General features: G+C 44.4%; 2 protein-coding genes across 2 annotated transcripts in view; one reads left to right on the plus strand and one right to left on the minus strand.

Annotated features, from left to right (window-relative positions):
• LOC121043740 (uncharacterized) overlaps nt 1–6,915 on the minus strand; it is a 38,139-nt gene extending 31,224 nt beyond the window's left edge. The window contains exons 1-3 of the mRNA XM_040495748.1: nt 6,529–6,915; nt 6,184–6,440; nt 4,355–4,471 (exon numbers count right to left, since the gene is read on the minus strand). Coding sequence (XP_040351682.1) covers nt 4,355–4,471; nt 6,184–6,440; nt 6,529–6,915 — 761 coding nt within the window. The remainder of the gene's footprint in view (nt 1–4,354; nt 4,472–6,183; nt 6,441–6,528) is intronic.
• On the plus strand, nt 6,601–15,493 carry KCNA4 (potassium voltage-gated channel subfamily A member 4). Its single transcript, XM_040495558.1, has 2 exons — nt 6,601–7,006; nt 10,161–15,493. The coding sequence occupies exon 2, from the start codon at nt 10,941–10,943 to the stop codon at nt 12,906–12,908; it is 1,968 nt and encodes a 655-aa protein (XP_040351492.1). The 5' UTR covers nt 6,601–7,006; nt 10,161–10,940; the 3' UTR covers nt 12,909–15,493.
• Nucleotides 15,494–16,105: the final 612 nt, after the last annotated feature.

Below are 16,105 nucleotides of genomic sequence, written 5' to 3' on the forward strand. Positions count from 1 at the left end.
CACAGTAGCCTCTGGGTGCGTTTGCAGACTTTAATAATTAGCTTTCCCATTATAGCTTACACACAACATAGAAGACAACATAAACACAGGATACATTCACAAAGGTCAGCATATATTCATACGCAAATAAACAGGTGAAGGAGGATACTTTTCATCCAGACTTTATCAGCCAATGAGATTAGTTAATAATTCCTTAAAAAGGCAAAAATCTTAAAATACTTGATACTAATCAAGGAGCTGCTTCTTTGTTCAGGTATTATAGTTTGTTTCTGGGCCATGACTTGTGCCTATAAACTTTTCACAAGGTTATGAAGTGCTTATGCTCTGAAAATGAAATGATTAGCTCTGAAATACAGTGGGAAAAATACTGTGAAATGTCAGTATAATACTGTCTACTAGTCAGTTGCAACTCAATTGTAAAATAGTTGACATAACCTTTAATATGGAATGTGTACGCATTTTAAATATGCTAGATACAATGCCAGAAAGGTCCTGTAAAAGTAAGAGTACCAAAGTTTCCCAAGACTTTAAAAACAATCTGGCAAGATGCTGTTAGAATTAGTGTGCTGGAGGGGTGCCAGGGTGGCTCAGTGGGTTAAGTGTCCTACTCTTGGTTTAGGCTCAGGTCATGATCTCATAGTCATGAGATTGAGCCCTGCGTTGGGCTCTGCACTGACAGTACGGAGCCTGCTTAGGATTTTCTCTCTCTCTCTCTCTCTCTCTCTCTCTCTCTCTCCCCCTCTCTCTCTCTTCCCTCCCTCCTCTTGTGCACTCTCTCTCTCTCTGCCTCTTAAAATAGGAAAGGCTAGATTCTGCTGTAAGAGTTGACTCCTTCCCCTACTCCCCCAGTTTGATTTTGTTCAACACCATTCACTCCCTAGAACAGGCATCACCAAAGCTCATAATAGGCCTCTGTTCTGCATCATAAGAATGTTTACACACCTCTTCCAAGATGCCATCACCCTGAATACCTCTCCTTCTGATTTAGTTAATTGTCAGAGAGCTCTTGTCTAGCACATGCTCCTCCAAAGGGCTAGGGAATGGATAGTAGGGGGCTCTTCTAGGGGTTAAGAAGATAGCCCTGGGCAGAGAGAAATGTTCACAGTTCTACAATCTGAATTCCACTCACATTTACATAAAAGGCGATGATGATTGCTATCCCCAGGTGTCCTGATTTGTAAATGTAGTTCCCAGATTCCTCCCCAGGGTCTGACACTCTGCTGCTTATTCTCTAAAAGGCAGGATGTGCTGTCCTCAGTTACAACTTCTGTTTCATTATAGATTCTCTGGTAGCAAGGAATAAAAAGCCATCCATGGTTATTGACTGAATTTAAAAGGGATTCTGGGGGGTTTGGAACATAGTTTTGGCAGGAAGTATGCCATGACCTCTTATTTTTATGAAAAGGCCTATATGTAGGCATATGGAAAAGTTCCTTGATGTAAACTAATAGAAGTTGCTACAAAAGGCATGGTGGTGGTAGTCTATAGGAAATAACACCATTCTATACCTAAACCTCACTTGATTCACCTCTGCCCCAGGTTTGCTCCTGATTGGTGCCAAGACAAGGTTGTGGGTGATTTTTATTTTGCACCTAAGTTTATTTGAGTGAGTCTCCACAATTGCCCTATTTTCCACTTAGGTGTAAGGAAAGCAGAACAAAGAGCTAAAAGGAAGACTGTACTTCACTGTGGAAGAGTAGATCTGACAGAGGGGATGTCCCCCCACATCAGTGTATCACGGTTCAAGGTGGGGTGCTTTGCTTCAATTAAAGGACATTTTTGATGGATTTGCATTTAGGAAACTATTCAGAGATAATTTAGACTATGCCAACTCAGTTTCACTCACTTGGCCTCCGAGATGCATTCATAGATGGAGAGAAAGGGATACCATTGCAGCCAGGAAGACCAGAAATGCTTGTAACTCAGTCTATTTAGGAGATGCTGCCACTGCTGATCTAAGTTTGCCTAGGGCAATGCACTACGCGTATGAACCCCATCTGTCCTGCATGTAGAGATAAAAGAAGGGTTGTGAATCCTTTTATGCAGTGTTTTGTCATAGCCCCTAGTTCCAACTCTTGAGCATGGCATATCCACGTCCACCCTCACTTTCCTTTCCTAAACCATAGTGTGGTCTGCTTATCTTTTCTTATCCTCACAAGTGCCATTCTTGTCCAGTTAGCCTTTGCCTTGGGGCTCCTTCTGCCTTCTTCTGCCTTAGGACTTTTCTTTCTAGCTTCACTTACATTACTGCTTCTCTCTGCCCCTTGTGTGACTTCTACCAGACAGACCCCTACCACCTAAGTATGTTGACTCATCTTGCACCTTCTAGACCACAGGCGTCCTCCCCAGGCAGGTGCAGGATATCCTGCTGTCCATTGTGCCTGGGGCAATGTTGTGATCAGAAAGTCAGGAAGAAAGTAGTCAGTCTTCCTCTGCAGGGATGATGTTTCCTCACTGTCAAAAAAAGTAAATATGCTTTTCTTACATCTTAAGACCTCACCAGTACTGATATGGATAAGATGGAATCAGGAATGGGGAATGGTAATGGACAGTCATTGAAAATCCATGTATAAGGAAAAACTGGCTGAGTGATCTACATTTTATAAGGAATTATGTGGGCAGAACAGAACATCCACATCCATAAATTTGGGAATGGGAAGCATGAGATCAACTTTCCTAGGACTTTATTTTCACATCCTTCAGAATTTTAAAAGTCAGATAGTTGAGAGGCTGGGAGTAAGCAGGCAAAAAACCATCTTCTTTTTTTTTCTCCCAACACATACGCTGAACGTTTTTGGCAAACGAAAGCCAGCCTCTTCCATTATTCATTCATATTATTACATTCTTATCCAGTGCCTACTCTGGGTCAGGTATTTTGCACTGGTTGCTTGGGATACAGTGCCTATTTTCAGGGAAGGGTTGAAGGCTTCTTAGGGAGAGAGAGAAGTAAATAGAACATTGCAATTCACTGGGGATCACAGCCCCCAAAGAGAACAAAAACATTTATAATGGACTTAGTTTGTATCCCCCAGGGCCTCCTATCTGCTTTGTACAAAGGAAGATCTAATGCCCTTTGCCCCTTTCTATATAAACAAAGACTTCATAGTGTGGTCTGAAACATATGTACCACCACTGAGAGAATTCAAAGCCAGGGAGAAATTATTTGTGGTAAAAGGTGTATTTGGAGATGAGGAGCTTAAAGAATGTTGACTAGTCAATGACTAAGAAAGGTTAGAAAATGAGTTTTTCCTCTCCAAGGAAAATAGATTTCGGGGACTGAGACAAGGTAGATTTTGTTGGTCACAAGCAAAAAATCTTTCTGCTACTGTGTATGTGAATTTCTGGGACTCTTTAAGAGAATTTCAGGGAGAGAAATGGAAGGTTTATCATTTGCTTTATAAAGAAAGGGCAAAGAGGTGTGTGTGTGAGAGAGAGAGAGAGAGAGAGAGAGAGAGAGAGAGAGAGACAGAGAGAGAGAGAGAGAGAGAGAGAGAGAGAGAGATGGGTGAAGGCTGGGGAGCAGAATGTTCTTCCCAGTGGGACCCCACCTATCAATCAGATTCTAGTTACTCTTTTTTTTTTTAATTTTTTAATGTTTATTTATTCTTGAGAGAGAGACAGAGAGAGACAGAGAGAGGGAGAGAGAGAGAGAGAGAGGGAGAGAGAGAGAGGGACTGAGCATGAACAGAGGAGGAACAGAGAGAGAGAGGGAGATACAGAATCTGAAGCAGGCTCCAGGCTCTGCTGTCAGCACAGAGCCCAACACGGGGCTTGAACTTACAAACTGCAAGATCATGACCTGGGCCAAAGTCCGAAGCTTAACCAGCTGAGACACCCAGGCGCCCCATATCCTAGTTACTCTTGGTTCACCCTGATGACACATGCCTGCATAAACTTTATTCTCGCCATTGTTCAGACACATTTCCCCTTTCCTGGTCAATCTTTCCTTGCTTCCCCCAATTAGATGCTACTCTATTCTTTGTATCCCCGGAACACCACTCTCATACCTTCATCATAGCACATACCCCCTTGTTTCATAATCTATGTATCTGAAACAGCCATTCCTTTGTGAGGACAAATGGGCACAGAACACATGGTGTTACATCATTAGCACGGGGTCCATCCTGCTTGCTGAGTCTGATGTTAAAGGCCCAGTTCTGTTACATAGTTAGCTATATAACTTTTAGGCAAGTTTGTTAACCATTGTAAACCTCAATTCCTTCTCCGTAAAATGTAAATAAAATAGTGCCTACCATATAACGTGTTTCCTTATGCAGATAAAATTAGACAATATGCATGCAAAGAACTTACACAGAGCCAGGTATTAGGTGGGTACTCGATGAGTGTTACTTGCCTCGATTGAGTCCTCAATAAGTCCTCCTTGTATGACCTGAATGACTGTCTTGGTGAGAGTGGTTTTCTGTCAGCTGTGTTCTCACTGTGGTGCTTTAGTAATTCAGATTCCCGATACCTAAGAAGTACAAAGTATTTATAAAGTCCTCAGACATTTTTAAATCTTAAAATTCTCTGGGCCATGAAAGGAACAAACAAGAAAGGGCACACGGAGACATAATTCATAAAGTTTTAACATGATCCAATTAAAATACCCAAACTTCAATATAGCTGTCATCTTTTGTACTTCATATCGCTCTCTGTTTTCATCTCTCTGAAAGCATTCCACAGTTGCTCTGGATAGGTCTCACAAATCGCTTTTGGGAAACCAGTCCCAAGATCTTGTGTTCTCAGTCCTGCTTTCTACCATCCCAAGAAACATATTTCTCATGAGACAGCAATAAGCTCAAATATCTGCTTTTGGTATGTGTGAAACTGTACAGCGTCTACATCACATTATAGAGGTACAGAGGGAGAGTTCAACCAGAGCACGTGACCACTTTTACTTTTGAAGAAATCCACCCTTCCTACTTGCCTTAATGAAACCTCACTTGAGCCAGTGTGGAGGTACCTTTCTCTCAGTTCCTCCTCCCCTGGTTGAGGCCAGAAGATCACAGGTAAATTTATTCAGGACAAAAATTCAAGGTGTACTAGCTAGAAGAAGTTAGGAAAACCACCACGCACATCAGTTCTTTCTCTCTGTCCCCCCTTTCTTTCCTTCCTTCCTTCCTTCCATCCTTCCTCTTTCTTCTGTCCTTTCCTTTCCTTTTCTTTCTTTCTTTCTTTTCACTGATTATAATGTGAATTTTTTAGCTATTTTATTTTTATTATTTTATTATTTTAAAAGATTAAAAAAAAATCAGACAACGAAAAGAAGTCCTCCAGGTGTCCTTCGCTGAGCCAACAGCAGTTAGGTGAGAGCAGAGCATATCTATAATTCAGCTCGGGAATATTTCTCTTAATAATTAATCGAGCACCACAAAAGGAGGAGGCCCAATAGGGCCATCGAACAAAGCTGCCAGCTGAGGCCGACAGTGGCCGCCTCAGCGCCAAGTGACCCGCCCAAGGTCGGATTTACTCCAGCAGTCCTGGTGTGCGTCCTAGTGTTTGTCTGGTCCATCAGAGGGAGCTGGAAAGGTGCCTGGAGATTGGGTGGTTATGTGTGTGTAAAAATTCGCACTTCCACCGCTAACCTTACTTTGAGTGGATGTATGGGAATTGCAATTTTACATCCTTGTCTTGCGGCATTTCATATGCCTGATGCCTAATAAGCAACCTAGGAGTCCATGCCCCCGCGAGGGCGAGGACGCCGCTGTGGGCGCTCTGGCTTGTCTTTGCTGTTCAGTGAAGGTAGGTGGTGTAGAACTCCGACCTCTACCATAAAGATCTCCCTGGAGCCAAACCTCTGGCCGAGTTGTGTTCTTTTTGCAACAGGTTCGCCGAGGGCTCCTGCACTCTTTCCAGGGGCCACCGCCCCCAGGCCGGGAGCCCTCTGAGTCTCTTCCACTTGGACTCGTGCCTCTGGTGCGCAACTCTTAACCTGGGCCTGATTCCAATTTCTGCAATCCACCCCTCACCTGGGTCAAGCACACTTTTAAAGTCGGCCTCCTCTGCGCCCTGAGGCCCGACCCCCCACCCCCACCCCCACCGCCGCCGCCAGTCGAGGCAGACCAGCGTGCAATGGAGGGGGAGACCAAGGGGAATCAGCGCGTGCATAGGCGACTGGGGGGCTCCCGATTAGCGGCCTAGCTAGAGATGCACCCGGGCTCCCAACCCCACAAACCCACAAACCCGTTATGCGGGTGCGTGTGTGCGCTGAGGTGTAGAGAAAGCGGGTCAGGGAGAGAAGCCGCGCAGAAGCACCCGGTCGGCGAGCCTGGACCTCCCGTCGAGGTCTCCCCTCCCAACCTCCGTCTTGGGCTCCCGCTCTGCTGTGGGGACCCCGATATCAGCTCCAGCGCGGACACCTCTCCCTCGGAAACTAGGGCTTCGCCTTTGGGGGAGGCGGCCAGGGGCTCCCGTAACCGCTCCCTGTTGCTCCCCGAAGCCTAGGCGTCGGGGTCCGAGCTTGGGGGCGGGCGGTGCAGGCGTCGTGACTGCGCCCGCCCCGCGGCGCGGGGAGGTGCCCCAGGCGACCGCCTGCACGCCACACCCTCGGCACGGCCCTGGCCCCGCCCCCGGCCGGCGCGCGTTCCCGGCCAGGGGAGGCGTGTGCTGCTTCTGCAGCCAGCGAGAGAGGGAGAGGGATGGATATTGGAGGAGGAATTTGGGCTTAACAAGTGATCGCTGCTGTCTAGGATTTTCTTTTTCTGGGGAACCTTGACTTCCTTTCCCAATCGTGCCCACCTGTGCTGAACTCCAGAGGAACCAGAAGTGTTGGGGTCTTCCTCGGGGCAGCCCTGATCCCCACCCTGGGCTCCAGCAGCGAGGACTCTGTGCCCCCAGGCAACAGAACTTGTTCCGTGGATATTTTGCAGCTTCCACCTGCCGCACCGGAGTGATTCCTTCTACCCCCAAGAACATTCTTCCCCTCCTCCAGCTGTTGCAGCTTGAGGGGAAAGACAAACCGAGCGGGGGTTTTCTTTATATTTATTTTTCACTCCGCCTGGGAACGGTGAGTATGACACCTCTCTTCTCTTTCCTCCACTCTTCTCCTTTGGCTGTTAAGAAACAGTGGACATTTGAGGGATAAATAATATTGGGGGATGTGGCAGAAGGACATGAATGGAAGGCGGTTAAAAATAAACCAGGAGGTGGAAGAAGGGAGGTGCAGATGCAGCGCGGCGCTCCGGGGGGCCAACAGTTGTTATTTTCCTAACCCCGGGGATGGGGTGCGTGCGCCCTGCTTAATGTGCCCGAGCGGGAACCTAGGTCTGGAGGGGAGGGCACGATTAAACATGTCGTTTCCCAACGAGGTGGGGTTTAGATTTAGCATCCTTTTGCCTCATCCCAGACTCACCGGTTCTGTTTCTTTGGGAACAGCTGGCGAACGGGTTTGAATTGCTGTCTCCCCCAGCATTTGGATTTGCGTGCCTTTTCCGAGCATTTCAGCAGCACATAGGGACTGTATAAATGGCGTGCGTTGAAGTGTATATTTCTCACGGTGTTGGTTTTTTGATTCAATCCCTCTCTCTCTCTCTCTCTCTCTCTCTCTCTCTCTCTCTGATAGGTTCAGGTACCACCCTAAGCCAGTTGCAGGAATTAGCACTGAGAGGGGAAAACAGCCTCCTTGTTGGGGGGTGAGAGGAGGAGGGGAGGCATGCTTGGCTGTTGTTTGGGGGGGCACAGGGATTCGGGAATAGGTAGTCTGCTAAATCCTATTAGTTTAATGGTGTTAAAGAGGAAAGGAAATTCCCCTGCAAAGGTCTCCCCCATCAAGGCTCCTGGGAGTCGGATTGAATAGATTCTCCGAAACAGGAATACCTTGGAAAGGAAGAGAGATTTTTAAATGAGTTTGGCTGTGTGGAAGGTTTTTTTTCCTTTTTTTTTTTTTATTCTTTTTCTTTTTTTCTTATTCTTTCCCTTCTCCCTCCTGTTCCCTCCTCGCCCTCCTCTTCTTTTTCATCATCATCATCATCTTCTTCTAGGTTAGGGATAGTGAGGTAACTGGTAGCCAATTAAAAGGAAGGTAATTTGCTTTTTGTAAGGTGGGGGAGGAAGAAAATAAACAAACAAACAAACAAACAAACAAACATAAATAAATAAATAAATAAATAAATAAATAAATAAATAAAGTAAATAGTGTAGAGCCAGATGAGGGCAGGTCTCTATCTCCTGCAGAATTGATGGGATATCGGAAGACCTACTAATTCATGACCTTCTGGGAGTCAATTAGTTGGGAGAGGGGTGTGCGTAGTACACAAATATACAGGCACTTTGGTTCTATTGGGGTTTTATTTAAATAGTGTATTGTAACGGCTTTGAGGGAGTTGGGAAAGAAACTGAGCAAACTCTCAGGCTCTTCGGCCTGTGAAAGTTCTTTAAAAGGTGGTGGCCTGACCTTCCAGAATAAATGTAACCCCAGGGTAGTTTTGTAAGTAGAGATTTGGAGACCTTCTGAGGGTAAACATTTCAGAGTATTTGATGATGCTAGGAGTCAGGCAAAGGAAGGGGCTTGTCATTTGAGATACCTTCAGAAGTGTATTTTCTGGGTTTTATGTGTCCCAATAAAGCTCACTTCTTGCCCTAGGAGAGTGTGAGATGATTGGGAAGCCCTCTGTTTGTCCCTTCTCTGCTTTGTCACTTCATAAAACTCTGGTAGGTTTAGGCTTCTAGCCTGACAGGATTCAGCAAGAAGCAGCAGGTGGTCAGGAGCTGAATCCTGTTCATAGCTCCAGAAAGCCATTTCTCTTGCTTCCCAAGTGCTTCCAGTAACAGAACCTGGTAGATGCCCTGGATTCTGACTGGCATTATCCTCCCCAAGTCTCTGGGCTACTGTCTGCATTCTTGGAAGTCCTGTTGGACACAGTGAGTGCAAAAGCATAGGAGACAGGAGATTGGGGCAGTTTTTACAGGTCTTGGCTGAGGAAATGAATTAGCCTGACCTAGAGAGAGCCAACTGAGAAGAAAGGCCAGGATTACCAAGTGACGGTGGAGCCAGATTGGGGCTGCAAGGAAGACATGATCAGCAAGTGGGCATGTTGGAGACAAAGGTGGGCAGAGAGAGTCAGGGAGAGGCAGAGGGAGTTGGGAGATGGGAGATCATAGATGAAATTATGGGGGGAAGTATGACAGGCTGAAAATGAAGTCCACACAAACTGGGATTTAAAACATAAGGAAATAGTCTCTTGAGAAGAGTGTAGGAGAAAGCATTGAGGTGAACACGGAGGAAGCAGCAAGGAGAGAAGATGATTATCAGAGAAGTGGAAACTGGGATTAGCTCCTAGGCTGTGGGTGGTAGAGAGTGTTCTGGAGTCTGGGGAACAGAAAAACAACAACAGGGACATGCTTCAGGGAGTCAAGAAGTGCCAACTTAATACAGGCCATTGATGAGTCTCAAAATGTTTTGGATGTCCTCACATTCTGTCCTCCCCTAATTCAGACAGTATGGTATAAGGACATATACATCTGGGGGTGTGTAGATAGATGATAAAAGCTTAGGTTACTGTCCAGTGTGTATTGATATTCATTATGTCAGTGCTATTCTATCAACATTCATTGTCTCATTCAAACCTTACAAAGTGGGATGGAGGAGGTTGTATTATGACCCACACTTCATAGATGAGATGATTGAATCTTGTGGAAGTGATGGAGCCTGGATTAAAGAGAACTGGTTTTTCCAACTGCTCTAATCCTGAATCAAGACAGAAAGGGGTGGAAAGGCACTAAATTCAGAAATATTTGATGAGTGGAAATTTTAAAAACTGCCTTGAGATCACTGAATGATGGAAGCAGCTATAAAGTGACAGCATTATTGTTGTGACATGAAGAAAATGACAGCGAGAATTAAGACCTGGCATGAGTGAGAGGGAGAGCTGAAGGAAGAGCCATGTGGGTCGAGAGTGGAGAGAAGAAAAATAATTGAGTTGCCGTGAAAATAGACTGAGCCGAAATAATAACCAAAGAAGAAGGGAAGAAGGATGGTTTAGTGAGGGAGGAGATTTAACAACCTGCCCCATACTCCTTGGAAATTTGTGGCCCCTTGGTGCTTTATATGGTTTGCTTGAGGACAAGAAAAAGAAGTGTATGGGAAGGAAACGCTGTTTGCTCTTTATGATTTGATTCTTCTTTTTATTTTTCTTCTATGCTTATTTCCCTTCCTTTTTCAGGTGAAGTACTTCTTCTGCATGATTTTAGCTGAAGGATGCTCTGCATTTCCTTGATTTCTATGGAGACCTCAGAGCTGGGTTTGCTCCTGCTGACACCTCATCTTGTACCTTCTCTACCTCCCAAGGTCTTTGCCTCTCTCAATAGCTTGGCATTGCCCCTGGGTCCAGGAAGCCTATGATGAACTTAAGGGGAGCACCTGGAGAATCATCCTGATAGGCTTTGAGCAGCAATGGCTGGACATACTTCAAGCCACATGTTAACATGGGTCAAGCCATCACTAGAAGGCAAGTGCTAAGACTAAAGGCTTATTTGCATTTTATTTAAATTTGATGGACTGAGCTTTGGACAATTTCCATGGCAGAAAAATATATTCCATTTTCTAGGCACAACTGCTGGCTGTCAGACACTTGCTGCCTTTGAATCTTGCAGCATCATCACCAACCACCCTAGACGTATTTCCAAATTTGAACAGCCACCCTGAAACAGGTGTTTGGGAGACCCCAACATTTTCTGACTTAGGCCTGAGAGTGCTAGGTTGTTTATCTAGACCAGCCAAGCTCCGGAGAGCAATGTTGAATCCCTGGGAACAGAGAGCATGGGGCGTGCTGATTTAAAAACAGAAAATGCAAAGTTGGACTGAAAATATCCTTAGTCTTCCAAGCAATCTGCTTAAGGGTTCCAAACTTACCTTCATTTGGTGACAAAAGAAGCTGCCCTATTTTTCTTTCTTCTTCTTCTTCTTCTACAACTGGAACCAGCCATTTCCAAAAACCACCACCATGGAGGTTGCAATGGTGAGTGCGGAGAGCTCAGGGTGCAACAGTCACATGCCTTATGGTTACGCGGCCCAGGCTAGGGCACGGGAGCGGGAGAGGCTTGCTCACTCGAGGGCAGCTGCGGCAGCCGCCGTGGCAGCTGCCACAGCTGCTGTGGAGGGCAGTGGGGGTTCTGGAGGGAGCTCCCACCACCACCACCAGTCGCGTGGGGCCTGCACCTCCCATGACCCTCAGGGCAGCCGGGGTAGTCGGAGGAGGAGGCGCCAGCGGCCTGAGAAGAGGAGAGTCCACCACCGCCAGAGCAGCTTTCCTCATTGCTCCGACCTGATGCCCAGTGGCTCTGAGGAGAAGATTCTGAGGGAACTGAGTGAGGAAGAGGAAGAGGAGGAGGAGGAGGAGGAGGAGGAGGAAGAGGAAGGAAGGTTTTACTATAGTGAGGATGACCATGGTGATGAATGTTCCTACACGGACCTGCTGCCCCAGGATGACGGGGGCGGCGGTGGCTATAGTTCAGTCCGCTACAGTGACTGTTGTGAACGTGTGGTGATAAATGTGTCGGGCCTGCGCTTTGAGACCCAGATGAAGACTCTGGCCCAGTTTCCAGAGACTTTGTTGGGAGACCCTGAGAAGAGGACTCAGTACTTTGACCCTTTGCGTAATGAGTATTTTTTTGACAGAAACAGGCCTAGCTTTGATGCCATCTTATATTATTACCAATCAGGAGGCCGCCTCAAGAGGCCAGTCAATGTCCCCTTTGATATCTTCACTGAGGAGGTGAAGTTCTATCAGTTGGGAGAGGAGGCCCTGCTCAAGTTTCGGGAGGACGAGGGCTTTGTGAGAGAAGAGGAGGACAGGGCCTTGCCAGAGAATGAATTTAAAAAGCAGATTTGGCTTCTGTTTGAGTATCCGGAGAGTTCCAGTCCAGCAAGGGGCATAGCCATCGTCTCGGTCCTGGTCATCTTAATCTCCATTGTCATTTTCTGCCTGGAAACTTTACCTGAGTTTAGGGACGACAGGGATCTCATCATGGCACTGAGTGCAGGCGGGCACAGTGGGTTGTTGAATGACACCTCGGCACCCCACCTAGAGAACTCAGGGCACACCATCTTCAACGACCCCTTCTTCATTGTGGAGACAGTCTGTATTGTTTGGTTTTCCTTCGAGTTTGTGGTTCGCTGCTTTGCTTGTCCCAGCCAAGCACTCTTCTTCAAAAACATCATGAACATCATTGACATTGTATCCATTTTGCCTTACTTCATCACCCTGGGCACTGATCTGGCCCAGCAGCAGGGGGGTGGCAACGGTCAGCAGCAGCAGGCCATGTCCTTCGCTATCCTCAGGATCATCCGTCTGGTCCGAGTATTCCGGATCTTCAAACTCTCCAGGCATTCCAAAGGCCTGCAGATCCTGGGCCACACCCTCAGAGCCAGCATGCGGGAGCTGGGACTTCTGATCTTCTTCCTCTTCATTGGGGTCATCCTGTTTTCCAGTGCTGTGTATTTCGCAGAGGCAGATGAACCTACCACCCATTTCCAAAGCATCCCAGATGCGTTTTGGTGGGCCGTGGTGACCATGACAACTGTGGGCTATGGGGACATGAAGCCCATCACTGTGGGGGGCAAGATCGTGGGGTCCCTGTGTGCCATTGCAGGTGTCTTAACCATTGCTTTGCCAGTGCCAGTGATTGTCTCTAACTTTAACTATTTCTACCACAGAGAGACTGAGAATGAGGAACAGACACAGCTGACACAGAACGCAGTCAGTTGCCCATACCTCCCTTCTAATTTGCTGAAGAAATTCCGGAGCTCTACTTCTTCTTCCCTGGGGGACAAGTCAGAGTATCTAGAGATGGAAGAAGGAGTTAAGGAATCTCTCTGTGCAAAGGAGGAGAAGTGTCAGGGAAAGGGGGACGACAGTGAGACAGATAAAAACAACTGTTCTAATGCGAAGGCTGTGGAGACTGATGTGTGAATCTTGTTCTCCACCTGCCACTGCCTCCCCCCCACCCCCAGCCCCAGTATCTCCAAATATATTTATGCATAGAGAGTGGAGTTATGAAAATGAAATATGCAAACGAATCTAATGCATATAGTAGTACACCATTTAATGGTTATACGTGACATAATTGTTACTCAACTTGTATTACATATCAAATAAATGATACATCTTGGAGAAGAGGGAGGCTAAAATAGGAGCAAATCTTATCTTTATATTTTTTATTAGAATGCAAGAATTTTGCACACTAACTGGAAAAGATGTTAAAAGTAAAGGTGGTTCTGTGGAGAGAAGGTATATGTGTGTTTGTGTGTGTGTGTGTGTGTGTGCACGCGCACACGTGCTGCGTGCGTGTATGTGCAAGTAAATTGTCAACATTGTTAGTAATTGTGCAGTGATGGGAAGAGTTGGCATTTTGAAGTATTTACTATGTAAGAACTAATGAATTTGAGCAGTCATTTATCAGTGATCTGATAGCATCTCATGTCTTTGGATTCCATAGTTGTTTTTTTAAAATTGTAAGAATTACTGTGTAGGGGAAAAAAAAAGGAAAGTGAATTATTTAATAGAATATAGGTCACAGTTTTATCTTGGATTTAATTAAAGTTTATTTTTAACTGGAAATTAACTTTTAAAAAGGCTTCAGGGGCCTTTAGAAATTGATTATATTTTATTATTAATTTGGGGGAAGATATGACAGCAAATGCCTAACAATAATGGAAGAAGTGAAATCGGAGAAAATGTAACAAGTTTTGTTCACAGATAACAGGACTGGAATTTTTTTTTTCCTTTGCACTACTTTATATGATGGAGATTGAGAGAGACTTCCTACTGTGAGTGTTTACTAATGTAACAGTTCAGTGACAATCATTGGAAGAATGATTTCTTAGTCTTATTTTATGTTCTCTTCTTTTCTTTGTGTGAGACTAATGGCCACGCAGATAACAGCACATGGTTCCCTTCTTTTAAAATCTAAATAACTGATCTGCAAAGGGACTCTGAAGTAAAATTTAGCAACGGAATCTTTTAGAAATTGGACTGTGACAATGATGCTTCTGACACCATACTATTTTAATTATTCTTCTGCCTTTTAAATGCGGAATAATTTAACCAAAGTTAATGCATGCACTGAAAGAATTCTTGAAGAAAATAAGATGCCCAGCAGCTACAGTGATTATGGCTTAAGAGCTTTCTATTAAATGTGCAACGTAAATGCTAGATTTATTAAGTTTATTTCTTTGTGCAGCTGCATAAAGGCACAGGGTGGGGATTCACCTCAGAATTTAGCATTCCACTTGCTAAAAATGATACAAAGAAGGATTGTGTCAAAACATTTGGTTTCAATATCACCATCGCTATCAGTTTTGTAAAGGGAACTTGTGACACATGTAACTGCACTTAAATCATGACAAGATGTTCTAGAATGTGAGGTAACAGCTAGTAATCGGACTTACACTAGTAAGTCATAATGAGATATAGAGTAGCAAATTTAGAATGCATAAGAGGCCTTATTCTCTAATGTTTCTTCAACATCTATTCTTTATAAAATGGTTGTCCTGAGGTTTGGGAAAAATATACTATGTAGCACATAATGAACTCTGACAACTGTGAATTAAAAAAAAAGAAAAAAGAAAGGAAGAAAAGAATGATCAAGAATAGCTTTTCTCAAGCTTTTAAATCCCAGGCCATCATTTGATAATAACATAAATCTTTAATGATATTTGAAATTCAAAATAAATCCATGTTAGATTTAAAAGCAAAGTTACACGCTTCTCCCCACCCCATCCCCACCAGTTAAAGAAAAATACCTTTCAAGAATACCTGTTGGAGAATGAAAGGCAGTAAGCGGGGGGAGTTGATTGAATGTTCTGACCAAAGATCTCCAGTAGACAATAGTGAATGATAAAACAAGGATATGCAATCTTGTAATAAGATTTCAAAGACGTCATTTTAATATATTTTGGATTTGAAGCAAAAATATAACAAACAGACTAGGAGTAAGGCTATCTGGGTTGGTCACTATTCATTTGAAAAAGTCACCATTAATCTCCACACCCCAATTTCCTCATTAGTAAAAAAAGAAAAAAAGGGCACATAAAGGCTTTCGTTACTTCATAGAATTGTTATGGAAAGCAAATAGCATGTGATAACTCAGAAATGCCTAGTTCCATATAAATGCCTGATGTTATGTCCACATTGCTTAATCTTCCTCTGGAAAGAGAAGAATTAGAACCCCTGTGTTATGGGGCACCAGGGTGGCTCAGTCCGCTGAGCTTGGGACCTTGGCACAGGCCATGATTTCCTGGTGCCTGAGTTCAGGCCCCTCATGGACTCACTGATGTCAGTGAGGAACCTGCTTTGGATCCTCTGTCCTCCTCTCTCTGCTCCTCCCCCACTTGTGCTCTCTCAAAAATAAACAAACATTAAACAAAAGTTAAAAAAAAAAAAAAAAAAAAAAAAAAAAGAACCCAGGAGTTACATCTGCTTTATTAGGATGTCGTGAAAATCATGGGTAATTTCTTTAATTTTGAGCTCCTTACAGGAAGTGGATATGCAGACACAAGATAGCCTCTCATTGAATAATTGCTACAGTTTCTTCACTTGGGGGAAAGAAAGATCCCGGGCATGTCCTGGTGTAAAAAAGTTGACTCTGTGAGTGAGGTACCATGTATCTTTTTCTGTACCCAACTAGGTCAGATTATATTTTAGATAATTTAAATGCTATCCAGCATTGGATGTTTATTGAACATTCAATAATCCCAATGGCAATGATTTGGCTATGCTTGGAAGGGAAAAGGTATTACATTTCTACCACAGCTCCTTTTTAAAGCTGAAAGTTATAATAAATTTAGCCGATACGTATTAGATTTGATAATTCTGTGAATTCAAGAAATATAGTCCTTTTGGGATCCTGGGATTTTCCTGTATTTTACATAGTTTTTTTTAAGTGTAATACAGACGAGAAGTGACAGCCATGGGCTTCCAAAGCAAATATTAGGTTATCACTACATGTATGTGTGTTGGTTTGCATTTTCTTTCAAGATGCATTTATTTTAAGATGTCTGAATCTTGATTCCACACTAAGAAGAAAGCATGCAAGCCCTCAAGATTTGTCTAGGGCACTTTTGTATGGAACACTTCTCTTGTAGAGAATGTGTGAAGGTAGAGAAAGT

Source organism: Herpailurus yagouaroundi, unplaced genomic scaffold (assembly GCF_014898765.1).
Source record: "Herpailurus yagouaroundi ecotype Mexico unplaced genomic scaffold, PumYag 187, whole genome shotgun sequence".
NCBI lineage: Eukaryota > Metazoa > Chordata > Mammalia > Carnivora > Felidae > Herpailurus > Herpailurus yagouaroundi.